Raw genomic sequence first — 13,742 nt, 5'->3', positions numbered from 1 at the left:
CTGATGAGCATGTCTTTGGAATGTGGGCGAGGCTGGGTGTACCTGAAGAACCCAACAAGAGGCTCAGAGAGAACATGGTTCAAACATAGACGCTTCCTACTGTGAGGTGATACCACTGCACCAATTATATTTAAAGATTTATGTACATTTATTCACTGCTGCCCTTTGAACTAGTATCACAAAACTAAAGAATACATCAGTACATATATTTTATCCTGTTTTTCCAAAACCAAAATACCATCTCCATTTTTTTTATTTTAGATTTTGAATATTAACAATAAATAGTAAAAAAAAAAAAAGTCTGCACACTAACATCTTAAGTACATACAGTAGCATAAATTATTCATGTCCGAGCACGCACTTGTATTTCTAGCAGGTTACGTTTAATGGTCCTCTTACCAGCACGATGCATTATTAAAGCACTGTGAGTTGCATTAATTTTGTATTACTGTATTCCAGGTTATAACAAGTCTGTGAATTTATAGAAAAATTCTGTTTATTGTTGTTATAGCATACTGAATGTTAACATTTGATATAACGGTGCAGCCAGGAAACTGTAAATATGAATTATTTACAGCTACTTATCAATATTTACTGTAATTATAGTTATTCATTGTTGAATCTCATCATTATTTACATATTCAATTAGTTTCACAACCAATAATTTAATCTATAAACTCTTCAAACTACAGTTCAGACCCTCCAACATATTAAATTTATGACAGAAAAGCATCAAAAACAGAGAATATGGATTTGAGAAACATTTTTTGAATGAAAAAAATTTACATGATAAATCAATTATTTTTCTACAGATCATTTGTTTAACCATTAATCAGATTATGGCTCAGATCCTATGTCAACGTGGCTTTAGACTTCGGTTTAGACTTCTCCGATAAGTTGACGCTGAAGCTACGGCGTCAGCACAGACCCTAGCGCCGAAACTGACAAGCTCCTCCCCAGAAATGTAGCTACGTGTCGCGGCGACGCAGACCGCAAGAGCTGTGATTGGTCCACTTGGTAGTAGCGTGTTTCCACTTCAGGATTTAGACTGCTTCTCCATCTCAGCAATTTTCTAAGGTTTGTATGACTCGGTAGACGCTCAACAAACCTCCTCTCTTTTTGTCAGACTCGTTCGTTGGCTACACTTCATCTAATAACTTTATGCGGAGAGATTATAGCGACACATCCTAACACAAAAGTCATGTTGTGTAATATGATGATATCTAGTATCATGACCAAAAAAACACAGATAAAACATAATTTACTAGATTATAAAATGCATTTAACGTTCACAGCGTGCATCTTCATGGGCGCCGCCATTGTTCTGTGACGTCAGGCTGCTGCATTTCAGTGAAGTCGGGGTAGATCGATTTGCCCCGACTTCGCTAGCAGGACCTCCGGCTTCAAGTGGCATTCCAGAGCACTTGTCCTAGTAGGAGGTCGGAAATTTCAGACCTCCCAGTTTTCTGGAACGCAGCATTAATGCGTAGGCTACGTACGTAGGTTACAGCGTCTATGTCAAGGGTTTGAGTTGTCAATGTCCGCAGTACCTTAAAATGAGACTTAACCGACCCCACCACATTTTTGTACTCTAGTGTAGAGCTGCCATCTAGACAGTAAAAAAGTCAGACCGTAGTTTGTGTTCAAAAACGAGTGGGGGGTTGTTCATGAAACCTGAAACAAGTCACATTTGTTTAAACAGCGTCATTTACTGCTGAGATCTCACACATTCAAAATGCTGTACAAACAAATCAATCATAAAAAAGAACTCCAAACAAAAGTTTTCTACCGGCTCTGTACACATTCTCGTTGAGAGTACGTTGGACTGATCTAAAACGGAACATTTATCTAAAAAATACCCGGTACCTAAAATGTTACTAGCTCCTCAGGCTCTTCTGTTTCTGTCTGAACAGTATCTTCCTGCTGCTGTGGGCTCGTTTCAGCGGCTTCTGCATCCTCGTGATCACCTGAACAAAAGACGGGACACTTTTTAGATTCTCAAACGCCTCCATCGGAAAAATAAAATCACCACAAACTTCCGTTATTAACTCGTATTGGCGGGGATCCGGTGTATCTGGACGAGTGTGGTCTGGCGTCCGTTGGCGACGGGAGGCAGCTGGGGGACGGTGTCCTGAAAGAACTGTTCGTCGTCTGAGTCCACCAGACTCAGGACGTCTCCTCTGTCCTCCACTTGTCTAGAGAGGGTAAATGTTATGATGACCTTAAAGCAGGGGTGATTTTAGTTCAGGGGGGGGGCCAACATACGGCCCCGAATTGACCTCAGGTTTACACCTACACCGATCAGGCATAACATTATGACCACCTTGTGCCTCCAAAACAGTTGTGACTCATCAGAGAATGGACATGGGACTTCTGAGGGTGTCCTGTGGTGTCTGGTAACAGAGTGTTGTTAGTGGGAGGGGCTTTAAAGGGAGGGGCCTCTGTGGATCATCCCACAGACACTTGATCAGTTTGGGATCTAGTGAATTTGGAGGCCAGGTCAACACCCTGTGCTGTTCTTCATGTTCCTAAAGCGTTTTTTGTGGCTGTATCCTGCTTGGGATGGCTGCTGTCATCAAGGAGTGTCATTGCTATGGGGTGGGGGTGCCTGGTCTGGTCTAGGTGGGTGCTACATGTCTAAGTAACATCCACACCAATGAATGCCAGGTCCAAAAGTTTCCCGGCAGAACACTGAATTTACTTCTCCTGTCAGTGGTCATAATGTTGTGGCTGATTGGTGTATATCTGGTGTTTGTATGAATAAGAAAATACCATGACTGCTATACGTAAGCTGTTTTGACTTGTATTAATGGTTCAAACTGTGACTTAATCATGTTAGGTAAGTAGGTAAGACACTCACCCAAAGCCGCCGCCTCCTGAAACAAAAATAGAAACAAATATTGTGAAATTTCTATTTGTGCAAATGAGGTAACACAAGATAAGGCGGATTTGTGACTTTGTGCTCACGGTGCAAAGACAAACAAGCGTTACCCAGGCATATGCGGTGTCGGCTGGAGTAAAGGACTTTAGCTATGACCACGGCTGATCCCACGATCAGCGCCGCGATGAAGACGCCGATGATCGCTCCCGTGTACGCAGAGGAGGCTGCTGAGACCAAACGAGACGACAGGAGAGAGATTATGAAGCAGAAAGAGGGTGGAGCTGCAAGTTTATCTGCATTCCAGCGTAGCAGTCCACACCTGCAGGAACCGGCTCACTGTTTACATCTCGAACTCACTGTCTACCTGTTTGCATTCATCTCTCACTCGAGCATTAACAGAAATACAATATCATGGAAGGATGTCCCGCAGCCCAGACTCACTCTTCACAGTGAGGTAGACCTCCAGCTCGCAGACGGCGAGCGGGTTCTCGCTGCGGCAGAAATAGTAGCCTTCATCTTCCTTGCTGATGTTGAGAATAGTCAGCTTGAGGACGGGGCCCTCCTCGGAGAGGACGTACTTGGATCCGGGTTCGATGACGTCCTGCTGCAGCCCTTTTCTCCACGTGGTGTTTGCAGGGGGGGTGGACGTGGTCTCGGAGCAGGTTAGGGTCACTTTGCTCTCCTCCAGAGCTGTGACCATCGGCTCGCCCTCGGGAAAAGGACGCTCTGAGGGAGAGAGAGGCTCAACGTCAGACTTAAAATATGATTTGTCTCCCAGTAACATTATACACTGCCTGGCCAAAAAAAAAAAGTCTCCACCTGGATTTAACTAACAAGTTATTTAACCTCAACTGATGCAATGAGTAGCTTCTCATTTCTTCAACAACCATGTCTAAAGACACATCCTGTGGTCGTGGAAAAGATGTTAGTCTGTTTGAGAAGGGTCAAATCATTGGCATGCATCAAGCAGAGAAAACATCTAAGGAGATTGAAGAAACTACTAAAACTGGGTTAAGAACTGTCCAACGCATTATTAAAAACTGGAAGGATAGTGGGGAACCATCAGGGTAAGAAGAGAGGCAGATGAAGTGATGCACCCATCATGCCTAGTGTCTACTGTACAAGCCTGTGGGGGCAGTGCTATGATCTGGGGTTGCTGCAGTTGCTCAGGTCTAGGTTCAGCAACATTATGTGTCCAAAGAATGAGGTCAGCTGACTACCTGAATATACTGAATGACCAGGTTATTCCATCAATGGATCATATTCCAAGATGACAATGCCAGGATTCATGGGGCTCAGATTGTGAAAGAGTGGTTCAGGGAGCATGAGACATCATTTTCACACATGGATTGGCCACCACAGAGTCCAGACCTTAACCCCATTGAGAATCTTTGGGATGTGCTGGAGAAGGCTTTGTGCAGTGGTCAGACTCTCCCATCATCAATACAAGATCTTGGTGAAAAATGAATGCAACACTGGATGGAAATAAATCTGGTGACATTGGAGAAGCTGATGGAAACAATGCCACAGAGAATGTGTATTGTAAAGCTAAAGGAGGTCCAACGAAATATTAGAGTGTGACCTTTTTTTTGGAGAGAACGCTGTATCACTCCAGAGTCAGGAAACAGTTCAGCACAGCAGCATAAAGACAGGAAACAGGGAGAACAGGGAAGTCTGGCTCTGGTATCCAAACAAAACAAAATCCAACCGAATCTGGTTTAATCCATGTTAAAGCCATTAAAGCAGCATTCTGTGGTTTTACACGGGTTAGGATCAAGACTAGCCGTTTCCAATCCTAGCGCTAAGCTAACGGTCTCGCCTGGCTGATATTTACCACAGAGACACGGGAGTGGTCTTAATCTGCTCGTTTTAGTCTGAAAAAGAAAATAACTGTAGTTCTGTGTTGAACCTTTCCTTTAAATAATGTGATTTGAACAAGAATAGAATAATGTAGGGTTTTTTACGACTATTATCTTTGTCTATTGCTACTAATTTTACAGTCCTTTACAATCCTGTTGCTATTTATTAATCTGACAGATATGTTCTCAACTGGTTTAAACAAAAACAACAACTAAAAGAAAAAGATAAAAACATAATTTGATTAAAAAATTTAAAAAAGCTGCCGGCTAATCTTGATTTTTTGTGTATTTATTTCTTGATCATCAATCAGAGCCTAAAACCTGACTGTTAATGTTTCAGAAGACTTAAAATTGTTGAGTTGATATTTACTCAAATAAATAATAAAGAAATTTGGTTTTAAAATTTGGTTTTTAAATCATGTTTCGAGCCTCGCTTCTCTCAGACACACCTTCCAAGTTTTCGGAAACATCAAAGAAGGCTGATAGTGATAATAGCGGCAACTTTTCACACACTTCATCTGTTTGTTTCTCTAAAGTATTTATAGGACAATAACCTTTACTCTACGGAGTCACTCGCTTAACTGTCCACACGCCCTGGACGTAATTGTGTCCTCGGGTGCCAGCGTTGCTCTTCACACTACAACTTAAAACCTAAAGTAAACTAAAAAACTTAACATGAATCATGTTAAATATATTGGAGAGATATTGGACGTCAGCAGCAGAGTAACACAATCTGTTCCTCTGGGTTTCAGTGAACATTATGACTGGAGTCATTGTTTTACAGGACTGACTTGCTGCAATACAAAAGGAAGGCGTGCACTGGATCACTATGTAAAATATGCTTTACTCTCAGTGTCCTCAACATTCCTCGCACGACGCGGCGTCTAACCGTGGGCTTTGGTTTAATTTGGTGGACATCTGGTAGCATAATCCCAACGTTAATCATCTAAAATGTCCAGAATTATAGAATATTTTCATGTAATTTGAAGTTCTGACACTATTAGAAGGAATATTTGTTTGGTAGGATGATTATAGTTCTGGTTCTTGCATGAGAAGCAGAAATCTCAGCAGATTATTAACCTACTGTCAGCGTGGCTAGCCGCCATAAAGAGTCCTAGTTACTTTGATTAATCAGTGGTTTGTTCCTAGATAGCGAGGCTGCCATTTGTTTTTATTTTGGTCTAATCTACTGACGAGCTGTAGTCGATCTGCAGCACGTGAACCTTAGAGCGAGTGAGCTCACCCTTATTAAAATGTCAGTGCTGTGAATAATGAGCGTCAACAATCGTGACGGCAAGTCAAGTGGAAAGTACATAAAAGATTCAGCAGCTGCACATCTCACGATTGTTACGACATACTTACTGAGGACAAACGAACACGACTTCTCTTGCCCCGGAGCGAGCAGAGGGTGGTGGGCCTTGCACTTGACGGTCTCCCCGTCGGACAGCAGGGAGCGGTTCAGCGTCACCGTCAGGCTGTCCGTCACCACGAAGACGCCGTCTTCTTCCCAGCTCAGCCCCGGGGTGGGGTACGCCCCGAGCCAGGAGCAGTTGAACTGGGCGTGGGAGGGGTCCTGCGCGGGCGCCCACATGCACTCGGGGTGTACGTCTGGGATATCTAGAAAGGACAAAAACATCGGTGAACCAGAGGGTGGAGGATGTCTCTGCAGAACGTAGAACGCTACTCCTCCCTGGTCAGATTGGAGAGAGATCACTGCAGGTTAAACACCACTAGATTTGAATATTTCCACCATTATGTTTCACTATTATGGGTATTATTCTCTCTGCTGTTTCACTGCCACAAATCTCTAACTTGGATTCATTGGTAAGATTTATGGCGCTGTGTTGGTGTCTATTTGCATCGCTCTGCATCTTCACAGAGAGAAGGATTGACCATAACCCCCAGGTGACGACTCTGTGCACAGATTGAATTCTGGTTTGGCCGAAAGGTACGTGCACAACAGAATGAAGCACAGATTACATATTATAACACACTATAACAGCTCCACCTTGATATAAAAGCAGCCGTTTGTCCAGTCTTTCCTAGAAAAGTCACGGGCAAATCACAGGAAGTCAGCAATAACAAAGAAAAAGGTGTGAGCGCCAAGAACACAGGAAGTTCCTTCAATGCACCAGAGTGCTACTTTCAGGCCGTGCAGAAAGATTCACTGCAATAAAGACGCCTTCAGCAGACTCGCTTGACACGTTTCACTTGCTTTGATGTTGACATATTTTCTTTTAGTCCACCCCCCCCATTCACCCATGCCCCCATCCTGTTCAGCATCTATTGTTTCCTTTCCTTTAAGAGGTGACATTGCTTCCTCTGGGGTGAGGATGATTGGGTTAGCTTAGATCATTTTTCCTTCTGGCCATTCATGCGTATCAGATCAATACTGCAAATGTGCACCACAACAGAGTACTTACAGTACACCAGCAGCTCCGTGCTCTTATTGACCGTCTCCTGAGAGACCGTGTTCTGGGCCCTGCAGCTGTAAACACCTTGTTCACTGGGCTGAATGTTTTCTATCCTGAAGTCCAGCCAGGGTCCAGAGGAGGAAACCAGCGAGTCGTTGGCGGACGACGCTCCGGTGAAGGCCCAGGTCAGCTGCTGAGACGGGTAGGACGAGGTGGAGCAGTTCAAGGAGACGGACGAGCCCCGGTTGACGTAGAGCGTCCCGTTGGACAGCGCGGTGGCGGGGCTGATGGATGTGGCCACATTTTCTGGTCCAGCTGAAAATACAAAATGCACGTTATGCTCGGGGACTGTGCGTCATCTCATCTAAAATGATTCTCCAGAGTACTTTACGTGATAAATTAACGTACGTGTTACTTAGTGAATGCTAGAAACAACCTGTCACATTTGCAGAAGAAGATGATTGATTGATAAATAATCATCATAATTATGATTGATTTTTGCATAGATTATTTTCCCAATAGTTTATCTAATCTAATCTAATCTAATCTTATCACTGACATCGTTTTCTGCCTCAGTGCTCCCGTTTATTCTCATAACAGTAACTTTACGAGCACGTTGTACTTTATACCTGTATACCCACTGACCTCTGTGGACCACGCTTGCTCCAGTGCATCCCACAGATACTTGATCAGTTTGGGATCTAGTGAAATTGGAGGCCAGGTCAACACCTTGTGCTGTTCTTCATGTTTTTTTTTTAGTTGTTCCTGAAGTGTTTTTGTGTGTGTGTCTGTGTCAGGCTGCATCCTGCTGGGGATGGCTGCTGCCATCAAGGAGTGTCATTGCTATGGGGTGGGGGTGCCTGGTCTGGTCTAGGTGGGTGCTACAAGTCTAAGTAACATCCACACCAATGAATGCCAGGTCCAAAAGTTTTCCAGCAGAACATTGAATTGTCACAAGATGGTCGATGTTATTCACTTCTCCTGTCAGTGGTCATAATGTTGTGGCTGATCTGTGTATAAATACAATTTCAATGAATATCTGTTAACCTGGGTCTCTCTTTGACCTCCTGGAGATGAATTCCCACTTCCACATAGAGAAACCACAATTAATTGAAGAACATATAAACGCTATAGAAACACTTTCCAGCTTCAGTTTGACGTGTTCAGTTTGGACGAGGCACCGACACCCTGATTTGTTTTTTAATTAGTTTAAATAAATTGCGTTTGTTCATTTCAGAAACTCAAATGAAGATCTGACCTCAGGCTGAATGGCGTTTGAAAAGTATTTGCATACATTTCTGCATAAAAATAACATGAAGTGAACAACCACAGTGTGATGGACAAAGACACTGCTCTCCAAAAAGAAAATTTCTCCTCATCTGCAGTTTGATCAACATCACGTGGACAAAGACTAGACGAGACTACAGGGACAATTTCTGGCTTAGCGGACAGATGAAACCACAGTAGAACAGTTTGGTTTAAATGAAGAGATGAAACAACACTGCATTCCAGCATCCGAACCTCATCCCTCCATGAAACATGGGGCGTGCTAATGTCTTTGTTTGGCCCTGATTTGCATTTTCTCTAAAAGGAAATGTCAGGACATCTGTCCGTGAGCTGAATCTCAAGAGAAACCGGGTCACGCAGAGAGAAGACAACGGGCCCAAGAACACAAGTGGGACGGTTAAAGAGGAACGTCCAAGTCAAAGTCCTGACCTTAATGATCCAGTAGAAATGTTGTGGAAGGACCTGAAGCAAACACCAGCATCTCAGAACTGGTTCTGTTCTGAGGAATGGTCAGCAGTTACCGGAAACATTTAGTTGCTGGTAACTGCTGCACAAGGAAGTCACAGCAGATACTGAAAACAATTAAGGGTTCACTTACTTTTGCACAAACTAACACGAAAGCATAATATTTCTGTTTAGTCTGTTTGATTTGGTTTCTCTTTGTCAGGACTTTAATTAAGTCACTTTTATGCAGAAATGTACAAAATCCTCAGGGATACACTTTCAGTCAGGATTCACCTGTTGTCACCTGACCTGTCTGTCACGTAGAAAAACCAGTTTGTCACGAATCACACTCTCACTGGACACCTGAGCGTCCGTCCACTACTTACTGGTCACCTGGAGATGCACCAGAGCCCGGAAGGTGATGTTGGCTGACAGCGTGGAGTTGCACAGGTAGCTGCCCTCGTCTCCAAGCATCACTCCCTTGATATTCAGACTCCCATCATGCAGCACTTCGAGGCGCTCTCCCGCGGGAGAGGATCTCGTTGAGGCGCCGTCGCCTTCCCCTCCTCCTCCTCCTCTAATGACTTCTCGTCCATTTTTCATCCATGTCGTCAAGGACGGTGTAACGTTACCGCCGGTGTAACACGGAAGTATAACGACGTGGCCCGGTGTGACTGGCAGAAACGTTTCGTTGGAGTCATCACCCGAGACTGCTGCTTTTCCAAAACAAAAAAAGAAGGAGGAGAAAACGGTTTAACTTTCAGACTCACCTGAGTTACCTGGTGGGAAAAAAAGTAAATAAATAAATAAAACAACTCACCTGTCGCAAGTAAACACAGGTGTAAGAGCGCTGCAGGTGCGACTACCTTCATGATAACTTTCCTACATTGCCTTAAAGAAGTAATGGTACAAAAAGGCTTCCGGTCCAAACCTGTCCGACTAGTTCACCTGTGAGAACCCGCGTGTGACACACGCAGTGACACCGTGGACACTGGTCCGCCCATTTTTTTTTTTTTTTTTTATTATTTAGCCACGGCAAACACACGAGAGAGTCAGCAGCAGCAGCACAGGTGAGCTCGTGAGGTGACTTCTGAAGCAGCAGATTTGTCGCACGAGCTTTGTGTGTTTACTGTAGCGCGCTGCTCTGGAAACTTTGGCAACGGACAAACCACACCCCGAAAATCACCTTCTTAAAGCGACAGTAACACCATTTATCTTAACCCTTTAAAAGCCTAATGTGCCGTTTGCGCAGGCGCACTTTGGATTACGTAATTATCCCGAAAATATGAAAGTTCATTCATTACAAATAAGACAATAAACAGATAGCATAATAAATAAGTAGCCCAAATAAAGTAACACTTGTTATGAACAAAAAACAAAAAATAAAATAAATAAACATGATGTAGTTTAAACAATCTGTTGATTAAATTATTTTTATATTTTTATTTTTACATTTTTGTTAAAAGAGAGTCCAGAAATCAGTGGAGTAAGGTTTATTATTTTTTTAAAATTTTTTTAAATTTATTTTTTTCCAAAAGTTCCATCAACACATCAGTTCAAAATATTTACATGTTTATTTCAAATAAGACAATAAACAGATATACAGTAGTATATTATGTATAACAGTACAGAATGAAGAAATGCACTAGTTATTAAAAAAAACAATTAAATAAATAAATGAATAAAAGTAGAAAATAACTAGTAAACAGAATAAATAACAAGTTTATAATATTAGCTTATGAAAATATAGGCTTGTTTGAGACTATTATGAAAATACCTTACATGAAGAAAGGTGAAAGTGTACAATACGCAATAAATATGAATTAAATATGGTTTATGTAGAGCTTGTGTTACAAAATAAACATTAATCTGTTTCTTCAACATGTTTGTTTTGGTACAAGGTTAATTCTTGACATTGGAAACCGCTGTGGACGCAGTGGGACGTCTCACCATCAGGTCCATTTAGCAGCTTTTCTGGTGCTTTTGATCATATAACACACTGCATATTTCTCAGACCGTGTTCTCATATGAAATCTGGATCAATTTAAATAAAAAAAAATCTGTGGAATTTTATTTACTACACATCAGCTGTTGACTCCCACTCAGTGAAATACCAGATGTTACAGCACATCACCAACCACGTGGTAGTTTAGGCGACCGGCGCCCCCTGGCGGCCATTTGCAGCTGGTGCTGTTTGTGCCGTTCACGTGTAGCCAGATTACTGGGAAAAAAGCAAACTTCACCACACGGCACCGAATATGAAAGGCATTTACGAGTTAATTTGTCTCAAAGTTCATTTGGTTTTGATAATTCTTTACTAGCATTCGTTGTTTTTTTTTTATTTATTACTAATATTCACATTCATCTGATGATATTTCTCAAGTATTCTCAACTAATTACTATATATTGTACACTTGTGTTCAGATAGACACATCATGTATATAAAATAATATGATATAGAAACATTCGAACCGGATCAAAAAGGTTAAAACACGATTATCAACGTTTAATATGTTTATTACAAATATATTACAATTTTTTTAATCAAAACTTCTATATTTAGAACCAGTACCCGGATTTTCCGACGGTACATGAACGCAGCACTTCTGGCAGTTTCAGCGTCGGTTCGGTGCGAAGTAGCGGACGGACTTGTAGCCGCCGGCGACAATAACTCAAAGATGCCCGTCGATGTGAGCCAGTGGTCCGGACCTCTTGCCCTGCAGGAGGTGGAGGAGAAACCCGCGAAGCCTTTGACTGTTAAATACGACTCCCTGGAAATCGATGAGCTCGGTAAAGTGCTGACGCCCACGCAGGTCAGAGTCCGTTAACTAACGTCGGCTAGCTGCAGCTAACGGTTTTTTGGGGGGGTAGTGTTAGCTTAAAATGCTACATATCTTGCTAGCCACCCCTGCTAACACATACTCCTCCGAGCAGACTGCGCCTTTTAACTTAATAATAATAACATTTTGTATTTGTTTTTGTTGTTGTTTGCCAGTTGTTTGGTAACACTGATTTGTGTTACATAATAATAGACGAATAATGGCGCCCGCCTCACGTACCCTGACTCTGTCGCTTTGTCCCGTGTTTACCTCCAGGTGCAGAACCGGCCCACCTGCATCGAGTGGGAAGGATGTGACCCCAATAAACTTTACACTCTGGTCCTGACTGACCCCGATGCTCCCAGCAGGAAAGACCCCAAATTCAGGTGAAACTGATGATTGATTGATTCCTTAATATTCCCAAACAGGGTTTTACATACATACACCCCTAACTGTCTCTGATGGGGACAAGTCAGCCTACAGGTGGGACAGTGACCGTCTAGTGTCCTGGTGTGACCTATTCAAGACTGTGGTGACTTGACTTTAGGAGGAACCCGCCTCCATCATCCTGGGTGACTCTGAACATCAGCGACCTGATTTACAAAAAAAAAGAGGATGCAGGTGATGATGGTGCACTTCTGCAAATCCTCCGTCACCGTCTGGGACGCTGCTGCTGCTGCTGCTGCAGCAGCTCCTCACAGCCAAAAGGACAAAAAGCAGTGTGTTCTTCACTCTGCTGAGACGGCGATTGGCTGCAGACGGGACCTGTACCCATCCCAGACACTGAGGCGGGCCGGGAAAAGACTGCAGCTGACCCCCGTCACCCTGGATGCAAATATTTTATATTTATTCTCCAGCTTTTGACTAAAAATCTAAAAACAGTTTCTTTCCATCTGCAACTGAACACAGATTCTCTCACAGACTTTGTTAACGCACATTTTTACTTCCATACTCTCACTGTTTATCCTCTATTTATATATATTTTTTGGTATATTTCTTGTATTGTTCGATTTTCCGGACTTCCGTCTAACGGACCAACCCCCAGAACGAGAGTTGAGGAGTTGTACAGACTGATGGCTTGTGGCAGGAAAGATTTCCTGTAGCATTCCTTGAGACAAACAAAGTTGCCTGAGCCCTTTTTTTTAGAGAAGGTTCTGTGTTATCTGTCTACTACATGTGGGAGAGTAGTGGTCAGCGTTAATCTGTGATCTATAGCAGTTTGTTCAGTCTGCAGTCTGCAGCCAGAGCCAGCCTTCCCCGTAATCAGATCTGTTGGTGCCACTAGATGCAGATCACAGAAATAAGACTTGCTGCAACTTGCTGCACACACACACACACACAGAGCAACCTAAATCAGACAAAGTGAAGTTGGCTTTACTTGTGCTGCTCCTTTTCAGAACACTAAAAATATTTAATAAGTCTACGTTTGTTTTGCTTTAGGGAGTGGCACCACTTCCTGGTGGTCAACATGAAGGGGAACGACGTGTCCTCCGGCTGCGTCATGTCAGACTACGTGGGCTCTGGTCCTCCGAAGGGCACAGGTGAGAAAGGATGAAGCCCAGAGCTGGTTTTTTAAACAGCTGGAGAAGTCAAAGTTGTTGTTTTACAGACACATGATTAGATATGTGTGCTTGTTTTGTAAAATCTATATTTGGGGGTTTAGAGTGAGATTAAGACTATTTTAAAAGGTATTAGAAGTAAATCTGATACCGTATTCCCTTGTTAAATTGCTAATCTGCATGCTTTTCATTGCTTCTTTTGCATTTGTGAGAACACACAGCAGTGCAACATTTAAAGCCCTCTGCCTTCGTCTCCCTCAGGTCTCCACAGGTACGTGTGGCTGGTGTACGAGCAGCCGGCCGCCGTGTCCTGCTCCGAGGCCGTGCTCACAAACCGCTGTGGAGACGGCCGCGGGAAATTCAAGATCCAGAGCTTCAGGCAGAAATACAACCTGGGCGCTCCGGTGGCGGGAACCTGCTACCAGGCCGAGTGGGACGACTACGTCCCCAAACTGTACGAGCAGCTGGCTGGAAAGTAA

The 13,742-nt window shown here is 43.1% G+C and overlaps 2 protein-coding genes across 3 annotated transcripts; one reads left to right on the top strand and one right to left on the bottom strand.

Moving 5' to 3' along the window:
• Window positions 1–235: 235 nt before the first annotated feature.
• On the bottom strand, window positions 236–10,042 carry vsig10 (V-set and immunoglobulin domain containing 10). Of its 2 annotated transcripts, none has more exons than XM_084551536.1 (9): window positions 9,706–10,042; window positions 9,272–9,598; window positions 7,164–7,469; window positions 6,103–6,357; window positions 3,323–3,607; window positions 2,992–3,108; window positions 2,861–2,876; window positions 2,050–2,195; window positions 236–1,967 (listed from the first exon to the last, which is right to left on the bottom strand). In XM_084551536.1, exons 1-9 carry the CDS (start codon window positions 9,755–9,757, stop codon window positions 1,867–1,869), a joined length of 1,605 nt encoding a protein of 534 aa, XP_084407662.1. In that variant the 5' UTR covers window positions 9,758–10,042; the 3' UTR covers window positions 236–1,866. The 2 variants fall into 2 exon arrangements, with proteins under 2 accessions (XP_084407662.1, XP_084407663.1); XM_084551537.1 differs by having other exon boundaries at window positions 2,992–3,105.
• Window positions 10,043–11,489: 1,447 nt separating this feature from the next.
• On the top strand, window positions 11,490–13,742 carry pebp1 (phosphatidylethanolamine binding protein 1; the record flags this gene model as incomplete). Its single annotated transcript, XM_084551231.1, has 4 exons — window positions 11,490–11,698; window positions 11,981–12,090; window positions 13,145–13,245; window positions 13,525–13,742. The coding sequence occupies exons 1-4, from the start codon at window positions 11,564–11,566 to the stop codon at window positions 13,740–13,742; spliced, it is 564 nt and encodes a 187-aa protein (XP_084407357.1). The 5' UTR covers window positions 11,490–11,563.

Source organism: Chelon labrosus (genome assembly GCF_963514085.1).
Source record: "Chelon labrosus genome assembly, chromosome: 9".
Classification (NCBI taxonomy): Eukaryota; Metazoa; Chordata; class Actinopteri; order Mugiliformes; family Mugilidae; genus Chelon; species Chelon labrosus.
This window is presented reverse-complemented; position numbering and strand designations above follow the sequence as displayed.